The sequence below is a fragment of the Euleptes europaea genome, chromosome 1 (assembly GCF_029931775.1).
Source record: "Euleptes europaea isolate rEulEur1 chromosome 1, rEulEur1.hap1, whole genome shotgun sequence".
Taxonomy (NCBI): domain Eukaryota; kingdom Metazoa; phylum Chordata; class Lepidosauria; order Squamata; family Sphaerodactylidae; genus Euleptes; species Euleptes europaea.
The window spans coordinates 24,729,751-24,742,028 of record NC_079312.1 but is presented as its reverse complement, the minus strand read 5'-3'; the positions used below and the strand labels follow the sequence as shown (position 1 = coordinate 24,742,028).

The 12,278-nt window shown below is 44.3% G+C and overlaps 1 protein-coding gene across 1 annotated transcript; it reads left to right on the top strand.

Moving 5' to 3' along the window:
• The first annotated feature begins 330 nt into the window (after positions 1-330).
• LOC130493293 (C-type lectin domain family 2 member D-like) lies at positions 331-11,701 on the top strand. Its single transcript, XM_056867004.1, has 7 exons — positions 331-380; positions 757-784; positions 1,275-1,311; positions 3,232-3,324; positions 8,686-8,906; positions 10,261-10,364; positions 11,557-11,701. The coding sequence occupies exons 1-7, from the start codon at positions 331-333 to the stop codon at positions 11,699-11,701; spliced, it is 678 nt and encodes a 225-aa protein (XP_056722982.1).
• The last annotated feature ends 577 nt before the right edge of the window (positions 11,702-12,278 follow it).

Here is a 12,278-nt window from a genome sequence, read left to right as displayed (position 1 = left end):
ATGCCACCTAAAAGAACTGCCTCTAAACATGGCAGTTCCATCTTGCTCTCATGCGTAGTCGCCATTGATAGTTCTAGCCTCTATCGTTTGAGGTTTGTGCCACTGGCTAGCTTGATTAAGAATGGGCAACAATTCTTTTTCCCCCTCCAGGTTGTTCTTTCTGAAGATACAGTAAGTCTCACACCCTCCCCAGACTACATGAAGGAGGATCCTTCACACTTGGACTTTTGTCTGTGGAGAGCAATGACTGAGATGAGATCTCTGGAAGCACACAGAGCATCACAAGAACAGTAAGGAGCCAGGAGGGTTTGGCACCTGTGCGAATTGAGTATGAGATCAGAGACCAGGGAAGTAAGGAGACCTGGTAGAGCAGAGGCCAGGTAAAACCCCACCCCTCCACACAACAGCAGCAAGCTTAAAACTAACCTCATAAAATGGAAATTAACTCTCTAGCTTCATGACTGGTTTTGTCTTTGAGTTGCAAAAGGCAATCAGGGAGGCAGCCAAAGTAGAAAAAAGTTATAACAAGTGATTTGAACTGTTCTCATGCAGACTAGGTGCATGTATGAGTAGGGTTGCCAGGTCCCTCTTTGCCACTGGGGGGAGGTTTTTGGGGTGGAGGAATCGAAATGTGCCTTATTCTTAAGTAGCTTCATCTTATCCCCGTTGCTGTGAGACTGCCATTGTGTCGGATTCTGCAGCTCCCTTCCATTAATTCAGGAATTTTGTTCCAAAGGAAAACTTTTTACTTAAGAGAGAGGATCCAATCCTATATATTTTACAAGTTGACTTTTGCTTTGAGTTATATTGTGAGAAGATGTATTGCAGAAGAAAATGTACCCATTGATTTTCAATGGTCTTAGGGTAACTACTTCCAGTATCTCTGGAGCTCACCTTTCTCCCGGCCACCATTACCATGAGAGAAAGCATTAGGTATAGTTTATGCCCATCATCACCTTCTGGAGGCACACCACCTGCCTGGGCCCAAGGCAAACCCTTGAGGTTAGGCTAGCTCCACTGGGCTTGACTTGGACCTAAACCAGACATGTAAGGCACCTGCTTTGGGCAGCAAAATACCTTGAGGCACATCTAGGCATGGGAAAATTGGATGGATTTCCTGTGCTTCCAGTTAGAGCTCCCTTCCCTTCATTATATTTGGACCACTGTTGGAAATAGTAATCTGGGCTGGGTGGATTTTATGGGCTGACCAAGAATGGCTCTTCTTTTATTTATGTTTATGTAGAGATGCTGCTGCTATTCAATGTCTGCCAGAGGACGATAAAGAAGTGATAAAGGAGAGAGCAAAGCACAGTAAGTAGGAGTAATAGTTATGTGAACATGTAGTCAACAAGGCAATTTTACTTTAACCGAAGTTTCATGTTCCCCACCCCCGCCCCAAAGTTCTAGCCTGCACGTTGTGAAAAGTGCCATCAAGTAGCAGTCAATTTATGGCGAACCCATTCAGAGGTGGTTTTGCCATTGCCTGCCTCTGCGCAGTGACTCTGGACTTCCTTGTTGGTCTCCCATCCAAGTATAATCAAAGCCAACCCTGCTTAGCTTTCAAGATCTGATGAGATCAGGCTACCTGGGCCATCCACATAAGGTATGGTTCTAGAGGGCCAGTTCACATAACTCCCAGCATGTGGAGTCTACGTGTGTTGGTGCTAAGGATCCCTTCTTGGGCTCATACATGTCTCCCTGCTTTGTCTGAAACAGTGTTTCTTAACCTTTAATCCCTTACCACCCACCACATATGCAGCACTATCATCAAATGCCCTGCAAGGTACAATATAAAAAAATCGGGATATAAAAACAACACATGACAAGGCTGCTTTATTTATATAGGTGCCTTTATGATATATGCAGGAGCCCCGTGGCACAGAGTGGTAAACTGCAGTACTGCAGTCAAAGCTCTGCTCACGACCTGAGCTCAATCCCAACGGAAGTCGGTTTCAGGTAGACGGCTCAAGGTTGACTCAGCCTTCCATCCTTCCGAGGTCGGTAAAATGAGGACCCAGCTTGCTGGGGATAAAGGAAAGATGACTGGGGAAGGCACCGACAAACCACCCCGCAAATAAAGTCTGCCTAGTAAACGTCTGGATGTGATGTCACCCCATGGGTCAGGAATGACCCGGTGCTTGCACAGGGGACCTTTACCTTTTTTAATGATATATGCATGCATTAAATGAGACTGTGGGGCTGAGAGCCACCAGCCAACTCCCTAATGTTTGTTTTGATACTTATTTGCTGTGTGCCAATTTTTAAAGGGGAAATCATGGGGGGAAATGTGGGATTTTTTCCTTAGGGTTGGGTAGCAAATATAAAATAGCTGCTGGCTCTACTCATTCCAAGTGGGGAGAAGGGGCTGTCTACAATCCTGAATGCCCCATTCCCAAAAAGTCTGAACGCTGCCCAAGATTTGTAAATATGGGTTGCTGGTATAGACCACCCTGGTAGTGGGAAGTGCCCTCACGTTGCAACCAATTTATGGCAACCTCGGAGGATTTTCAAGGCAAGCGATGAACAGAGGCAGTTTGCCATTGCCTGCCTCTACACAGCGATCCTGGACTTCCTTGGTGGTCTCCCATCCAAGCACTTAACTAGGGCTGATCATGCTTAGCTTCCAAGGTATGACTAGCCTGGGCTATCCAGGTCAGGGAGTAAACCACCCTGTAAGCATATATATCTGTAAGAATGTATGCATTTCCCATGCAAGCTGCCCATTCCTTTTTCTTGTGGTGTATGGATTATACATATAAAAGGACATACATGATTGCCCTGTCATGTGTGACATTTTTAACATTGGGGAGGTGTGTGCTAAGAAACCAGAAGTTGTCACCAACTTCTTCACTTAGCAAAAATGCCATTCTGACAGGCCTGTTATTTTTTATCATGGTGTGTTAATCCGCTAATGTACTGGGTCTCCCCGGGCAGGGTACGCCTTGCCATATAAATTGACAGCCATGTGCCTATTTTCTTAAATTGCATAATGTATGTACGGCTGCAGAATTTGTGCTGACTGACACACTCTCTGCTTAAAAAAAAACAGACAAGCTTTAGCAATAGCAACCAATATGATTGTCATGGACAAAGCTTGTTAGTTAGGAATTTTGGTCATGTGGCCAGAATAGAGACATAAGTTCCACTAGAGAAACACCCACATTCTCCTTCCCTCCCTCCGAGCATCACTGCCAGCCTCAAGCATCCTTTATATGCCTTGTGTCTTTCCAGAGAGTTGCCAGAACTATCACCACAATTCTTCTCCATGTGGAGTACTCCCACTTGTTATTACTGCCATCTTAGTCCTGATCATCATTGTCCTTCTTATCCTCTGTTTTGTTCATAGGTCACCAGGTGAGTTTTCTGATTCTGTTGTTAGTCTTTTGTTCCATGTGTTTCACAGCAATGTAGCGGCTGTGTATTTATCTTTCTTTAGAAAAGATTTGGCTCCTAAGGCCCAATTCATCCTCAGAGCAGCTTGAGAACTGATTCTCATTGGCTTCTTCACTCTAATAATCATCAGAATCAATTAATCAAATGGGAGGTGAGAGCTGTGGTTTCCTGTCCTCCATAGACTTTCCCTTGCACATGGCTCCTGCACTCAGATTAAGGGTCCCATTACCACAGTGGGAGTGCTCTAATTGGGGGTGGGAGAAATTTTTTTTAAACCCTCCACAGTGTTGTTTACACTTCCAGTAAAAAAAGGAAGTGACATAGGGTAGCACTAGAGTTTCCAGCAATTCCTAGAGCTACCTACATCATGTTGTTGTTGCTTTTTTAACTGGAAGTGATGCGGTGCTGCAGGTGGCGGCACCCCCCCATATTCCCGCCCACAGCCCTCCCACCGGTTACCAGGCATCCCTAATTCAGATGATTACAGAAGCTGCATTGGGATAGGTTATGGGGAGTCCTGGGTTGTGAGGGGAGACTACACAGGGAAGCCTAGGCCTCCTTGTCCTGATTGTAGGTCTTCTGGGCATCTGGTTGACCACTGTATGAAGCTAGGTGTTGGCGCATTGGTCTGGTCTATCAGGGCTGCCCTAATGTTCTCATTGTTGGAGTAAAGGTGACTCAGCGTGCCGGGGCACTGGTGGGTGCTCTATTTTTTTTTTGCACTAGAACCAGGTTGTGTGTGTGTGTGTGTGTATGTGTGTTACTGAATAGGATGCTGCTCTTTGTCTCAGCTCACAGCTTCTCTCTGACTCTGCCTTCTCTTCCTGTGCCCTTTTCATTCTCTCTCTCTCCATGGTCTTGCAGAGGCTTCTACAGGTCTGTCTTGTGGAACCATGCCAGGGATTTACCTAGACACCCAAATTTCCACACACATGCAACTGGATTAGCTGGCCACTCGCTATAGGGAAAAGTATTTTTTTATATTCAAAGTATTCAAGACTTTCTATTCCTTGGCTCCATCATCAACCAAAAGGGAGACTGCAGCCAAGAAACCAGAAGGAGATTGAGACTGGAAGGGCAGACACGAAGGAGCTAGAAAAGATTCTTAAGTGTAAGGATGTGTCACTGGCATTCAAGATTAGATTAATTCATGCCATCGTATTCCTTATTACTATGTATGAGTGTGAAATAAGGTTGCCAGGTCCACCCCCTCCATCAGCGGGGGGTTTTAGAGGGTGGGGGAGGGGTGATCACAGGCAGCTCTGTGTGATGCAATTACATCACTTCTGGGTTTGCCCCAGGAGTCTGAGTGCTAAAGCAGCCGCAGTGATGCAGCGCTTCTGGGGGTAAATCTGGAAGTGATGTAATCATGTCGCACATACTGTTCACACACCGCTCCCCATTCTGGAGCAGCCTGGTGAATTGGTGAGCAGCCGCCAAAACCACCCACGTGACAACCCTAGTGTGAAAGCTGGACAATGAAGAAAGCTGCCAGTAAGAGAGTTGATTAGAACAACTACTTTGGGGCTTTGCTGTAGTTCTGCATGCATTTTCCAACCTTCTGAGGTCACCTTGCTCTCCCAACGCATTTGCCTGAGTTTTCTGGATTTGTGTTTGCCACCATCCAGAAAACCTGGGGGGAAATGCACGGAAATGCATGGGGAGAGCGAGGCAACCTCTGATGGCCGGAAGATGTATGCATAACCACAGCAAAGCCCCATAGTAGTAGGCGGGGTGACCGCAAGGAAACAGACATACATAAATGGCCAGAATGTCCGCATTTTAAAAGCCCCCCCTTTCACACCCAAGGGCAAGAAGCCTGGCAGGGGGCCACTTTAGCTAGCTCAGCAGAACCAACCCAGAAACCCATCAGATCCCAGGCCCGCTCAGGCTCGAAAAACCTATGTCAAGCTAGAGAATCTCTGGAGTGGGAACTGAAGATGTTGGGAGGGGGGATTTTTCAAGACCAGAGGAAGGCATTGTAATGCCGAATGCCTAGCAAGAACCCAGCACCAGTCTGCCAGTGCAAGCTCAACAGGAGGAATGATGGGTTCTAGATCAATAATGGAAAGAAGACCGGTGCTCTCACCTGAGTGGCGAACTAAATGTTTCTGGGTGATGATGGCCTTTCTGCTGGCCTTTATGTTCAGATTTATGACACATTTTCTATTTTATGGCCTGGATATAAGCCCAATGGGTCTCGCGAGGAACAGACATGCAGCACCAGACAACTAAATCCATGAGCAACCAAATGGCCGAAGCACCAGATACCTCCAATTTGGAAGACACTAGCCAAGATGTACTGATCCAAAGCAACTTTGATATATAAAATATATGCTAAAAAAAAAAAAAAAACACCCAGGAAGAATAATGTGCATCCAGCCTGAGAAAAAGAAATTCAAGCACTGAATGAACGTTGGCAACAGTGTAACAGTGAAGGGAACACAAAGCATTTTAAAACTTGCAAAGAAAAAAAAAAACTCCTGAAACTGACAGAAGCAGCCCTTTAAACTCCCAAGAGGAAGAGGAAGAAGAGTTGGTTTTTATATGCCGATTTTCTCTACCACTTAAGGGAGACTCAAACCGGCTTACAATCACCTTCCCTTCCCCACAGCAGACACCCTGTGAGGTAGGTGAGGCTGAAAGAGCATGACTGGCCCAAGGTCACCCAGCTGGCTTCACCTGTAGCAGCGGGGAAACGAATCCAGTTCACCAGATTAGCCTCCACCACTCATGTGGAGGAGTGGGGAATCAAACCGGGTTCTCCAGATCTGACTCCACCGCTCCAAACCACTGCTCTTAACCACTACACCACGCTGGCGGAAGAACAAAGGCAACTTGTAACTGCAAAGTGCCAAATATTTTCAGGATTTTTCAGGACCTCCCCCCCCACAGTTTTCTTAAAAATCCCAGGAATGTGTGTCATGGGACAATGATCCTTCAAAGAAACTATGACCGTCAGAAATTGATAAGACACAAGAGGCTTGGTGAGGTAAAGTTCAAAATAACAGATTTTATTAATAACAGCAATGTAGGATGAGGGTTTAAATAGGCAAACTTGGTTGTCAGAAAGGTAATAGGTGAGTTACAAACAAAAAAACCAGTAGGCACTTCACTCTAAATATATGTACACCAGGGAGGGTTGAATTGTTTTCAGGTGGTAACTCAATTTAACTTCAAAATGCTAGGTACTTGTTTCACTGACTGAGAGGCCTGCTTAAGTTTAACAGTTTCTTGTTTAGATTTCACTTAAGGTTACTTGAAATATACAGTTTATTAATAACAGCAATGTAGGATGAGGGTTTAAATAGGCAAACTTGGTTGTCAGAAAGGTAATAGGTGAGTTACAAACAAAAAAACCAGTAGGCACTTCACTCTAAATATATGTACACCAGGGAGGGTTGAATTGTTTTCAGGTGGTAACTCAATTTAACTTCAAAATGCTAGGTACTTGTTTCACTGACTGAGAGGCCTGCTTAAGTTTAACAGTTTCTTGTTTAGATTTCACTTAAGGTTACTTGAAATATACAGTTACAGTTTCTGGAGTAAGAAACTACTAGAATCACTTTACCAGTTTAATCCTAAACTGAACTGGGTTCACTTTGGACTCCAGAGAATAATTCTCCTCAACCCTTTAGGGATCCCTCAATACACCTTAGTTGACTTCCCTCTCCCCGGGTCTGATAACTCTCTTTCCTTCAGAGCTATCTCCCAATTTCAATATCAAGATGCACTTTTGAGCCAGGGTAGTGTAGCAGTTAAGGTTGTGGTTCGGAGTGGTGGACTCTGCTCTAGGAGCAGGATGGTGCTGCTGCAGTCATCTTGTTTGGGGGCTTCCTAGAGGCACCTGGTTGGGCCACTGTGTGAACAGACTGCTGGATTTGATGGGACTTGGTCTGATCCAGCAGGGCTTTTCTTATGTTCTAATCAACTTCTTACTGGCAGCTTTCCCAAGTTATAGGCTCCCTTCCTCTCCTTAATTTCTGGGCTGCAATGCAATGCACATTGCAAGCAAACACATGTAACAGAAATGCCCACAGCCACTTTTTCCAAGGAAAAGCATCAGGAAGGGTTAAATGTGCATTCACACACCCACTCTTCTTCCTGAAACTACTCTTTCCTTGCGAGATACTGTTGCCAGGATTTTGTTGAGTATATTTGCATGTGGTGTGTACTTCAGTCCTCTAAGTTTGTCTGTGTGGGGTTTTGGTACTACAAATCTGACATGCTTGTTCAGTTGTCTGACCACGTGCTACGTAGTGGTGAGGTTGAATATGCACATCTGCACTGCAGAGGGAGGGAAGGCCATTGTGTGCTCTGCAAGGGCAACATTGACCACACAAAGGAAGTTGGGTTGATGATGGGTATCTTTTGCCCCTTTCCCGTGTTTAAGGAATTTTGCATTCTTGATCTCAAATGTAACATTGGAAGTGTGGGAAGCTCCTGCAAATGTTTCTTCCATGCAGTTAAATTATTCAGTCTGCCACCTTATGGCCACTGGGGACAGTTCAAAAAGGGGATTTCTGCCAAAGATTCCCCAGGAAAGCTGAGCAAAGTCTGAAACTGAGCTCAAATGTGACATGAGTTTGGGTTCTGTATGTGATGTTCTGCGCTGAGGTTGTTGGATGGCTGCACGGGATTCTCAGCAGCAGTTAGCTGATTGCTTAACATTCTGAAGTTGGACTTCTCTATCCATGGCCTTTCCACTGCCTGGTCATGAAAGGAAAAATCAGATGGCCTGTAAAGTGGGGACACTTTTTCTGATCTGCTTGAAATTTGGTAGGAGGGAAGCAGAAGAGTTAGGTTTTTTTAACACAGCCTTTCTCTACCTTTTAAGGAGAATCAAACTAGCTTATAATCTCCTTCCCTTCCTCTTCCCACAACAGACACTAACCCAGTTCACCAGATTAGAGTCCGCCACTCATATGGAGGAGTGGGGAATCATACCCGGTTCTCCAGATTAGAGTCCACCACTGTTAACCCCCACTCTTAACCACCACACCACAATAGCCCTCCTTTTAGCTGAGGGATGTACAATCCCTGAGAGGTTTGACCACAGGAGTGGAAAACAAAAAAGCTACATCCAGGAATGTGTTTCCCATTAAGTGAATGAAAACAAATACTATGAATGAAAACAAATACTGCATTGATTAATCAATAATATTTATATTTAATATGAATATTAAAGTTTAAGAAGTCAGTTTTTCTTGCTCATTACTTCAAAGGGTTGCCAGGTGTATTGGGCAAGCATCTCTTTGGAGGAGCTTTGAGATGATAATATGTTCCTCTTGATCTTTTTTCCTGTTTGTGGATCATTGTTCAAAGAATGCCTTTCCCTGCGCTCTGACGTGGATGTCCCTGCCCCTTGTGGTCCAGCATGCCCATCTGGCTGGATCGGCTATGAAGGGAAATGCTATTTTTTCTCAGATGGAGTAAAAGACTGGACGGCTGGCCACAGTTTTTGTGCTTCCTATGGCTCCTCCCTGGCTGTGATTGAGAGTGAGCCAGAAAAGGTGAGAACAACACACATGTACATGGAGAAGCTTTTAGGAGTGAGAGAGGATTGTTCCTTCAAGACCTATACAGCCCTCGGTGGCAGTACTCAAGAAACCATTGATGTAAGCAGGTACAATCATAACTTGACACGAACGAACTCTCCTTTTCCACTTTTGGACCTCCATTTTGTTTTCTTATGTGTAGAAAGAATGGGGTCCAGCCAGCTTTTTCACTTAATCTCACCTAGTTCCTGCTCTTATTCCTGCCCCCGTCACACATGCAGGTCTCATGATTTTCAGCATAACCCTTTTGTTGGTCGGAGGGGACCTCCCCTCACCAGCCTGGTTACCAATGTAGATAAAGGCTTAACAAAATAGGATGAAATAGTAAATAGCAATAACAAAATGAGCAGGTGCATCTAGACGGGGTCAATCTCAGTTGTTTATAGAATGAATAAGTGTCCCAGAGAAAGAAGAATTTGTTGGCTATGACCATTTCAGCTTTGAACTTGTGCCTAAATATTATGCTTTGTGTGTGTAAATGTTGATATTGGCTTTTTTGTGGGGGGGGTATATGATTTATGATAACAACTTACATTATAGTTCACCAGGCTGAACCAACTGAAGGCTGGTTCACCAGGCTGAATCAGTGAGCATGTCACAAGTCAATCTGGAAATCTTTTGAGGCCTAGAAAGGCTAAGGCAGCCTGTAACTGTAACACATTGCTCTTGCCATTTCTTTTTTTTTTTTCACCTACACGTACTTTTGCTCTTAAGAAGAAGAAGAGTTGGTTTTTATATGCTGACTTTCTCTACCACTTAAGGGAGACACAGACCGGTTTACAATCACCTTCCCTTCCCCTCCCCTCAACAGACACCTTGTGAGTAGGTGGGGATGAGAGAGCTGTGACTAACCCAAGGCCACCTGGCTGGCTTCATGTGTAGGAGTGGGGAAACCAACCCGGTTCACCAGATTAGCGTCTGCCTCTCATGTGGAGGAGTGGGGAATCAAACCCTGTTCTCCAAATCAGAATCCACCACTCCAAACCACCTCTCTTAACCACTACACCATACTGGCTCTCTAAATATATATGGGAACTTTGTATCCTGTGCTGGTGCAAATACAAACATCACTTCAACAGTTTAAACCCTTTCACTTTTTTATCCTTTTTGGATTTATCTATAAACCTGGAGGTTCCTTGAGGTTTGTAGAAAAATCTGGGTGGCCTCCCGTGCAGATTTTTTGATCCACATGTAGTGAGGGAAGGGTACAAACAGTATTAAATATGTTTATCTGTCTGAATAATAGGTTAGGAACATAAAACTTTTTGAAGATGTTGTTGTTGTAACCCTGTCTTTGTGTGTATCAAAGGCATTCCTTATGCGTTACATGTGCTCTACTGATCACTGGATTGGCCTCCGGAAGGACCCTGGCCAGACTTGGAAATGGGCAGATGGGACAGAACTAAATGGCACGTAAGTCCTTGTTCTTCTCCCTGTCGCTGCTCTGGGATGAAAACAGCAAAAGAGGAGCTGTTTGGCAGTTGACACATTGGGTGTTTTGTCCTTCTCAGTAGACATTAGCTCCCAGTGGATATTAGAATTTCTTGAGAAAGGGAATAAAGTCTACAGTTCTTTGCTTTGGACTATTGTGACTGTTGTGTGGAGAGGAAGGGAAGGAGATCGTAAGCTGGTTTGTTTCTTCTTAAAAGGTAGAGAAAGTTGGCATATAAAAACCAACGCTGCTGCTGCTTCTTTTTCTTTTTTTCTCTATTCTCTTTTTTTCTCCCCCTCTTTTTTCTTCCCCCTTTCTGCCCTTTTTTCTCTCCCCCCCCCAGGTTCTTTTTGCAAACCGTTTCCTTCGCACTGTACCTCTTTGGCAAAGAACATTGTTTTCTGGCATACACCACTTTTTCCCCCTCCTTCCCAGTTTGACATCCTGCCTGATGTTGGGTGCACTGCTGCCTCCCCCATTACTGGCTCTGCCTGCCTAGCTTGCTCCCACCAGAGTTGCCCTGGCTAGAAAATTACTTTTTTAAAAGCAAACAAAGCTGGTAATTCAGAGAACTTGATTCATATAATGGTATATCAATATAACACTTCAATATCTAATTTAGGGGGTGGGGGCGGAAACTACCAGGGATTCTGCTGTGCATAAGCCCTACTGTCGCTGCACTGTAGTAGCAGCTGCCCCAGCAATGGGGAAACCACACAAGCCTGTCCCCATGTGGAAAACACCTTGGTGCTGCCCCAACCTTGCTGTGGTTGCTTTCCACAGTGATGCGCTGGGCACTCTGTTGGGTGCTTGGCTTGGAATAAAATGTAGTTGAGCTTACACTGCCAATTATTGCCTTCCATCTACAATTCAGTAGTTATTGTAAGACGGCATATATAGAAGTCTTACTAGAAGTCATATATCTACAATATGGTGTACCAGCAACTATCCTGGGAAAAGGGGTTCACTTATGATCACAATCTGAGCACTTCGTTGATTTCATTAGTGCAACTATGTCCTCTTCTCAAGAAATGTTTCTTCAAAACTAGTTAGGAGGAGACAGAGATAATTCAGTGTCAATTAAAAATTAAAAAAAATTCCCCAAACATGAGGTTGATAGTTTGATCAGGAAATGCCCAGCCTATTTTGACCTGTGTAATGCTTATGTTGCAGGCTGGTGGTAAGAGGAGAAGGAGGGGATTGTGCATTTCTGAACTCTGTTTTTGCCATTTCTTCACGTTGCTACATACAAAGAAATTGGATCTGCAGCCACCATGATGCCTATGCAAGGAATAAGAGCTCTTCAATAAGAAGGTGACAAGCGATGGGAGCCTGTGCTAAGACTTCTTGTAAAGGGACTGGAATTCTGGCTTCAGCTGACATTAAATAGCAGCAAGTTTTGCTAGATCTCTACTTAAGCAACAGTAAAGGAGCAAATAAAGAAAAGGTGGGAACAATACACTGAAGAACTATACAGAAGAGATGAAAGGATAAAAGATTCTTTCCAAGAAGAATCTTTTGAAGAAGAACCTACAGTTTTAGAAAGTGAAGTGAAAGCTGCATTGAGAGCAATCGGGAGAAACAAATCACCAGGAGCAGATGGGATATCAATAGAGCTATTTCAAGCCACAGAAACGGAGTCCATCAAAATCTTGGCAAGAATATGCCAACAGATATGGAAAACAAAACAATGGCCCACAGACTGGAAACGATCCATTTACATTCCAATTCCCAAGAAAGGAGGCATCAAAGATTGCAACAACTGTCGGACCATTGCATTAATTTCTCATGCAAGTAAAGTGATGCTCAAAATCTTACAGCAAAGGCTGTTACCATATATGGAACGAGAAATGCCTGATGTTCAAGCTGGTTTCAGAAAAGGAAGAGGCACTAGA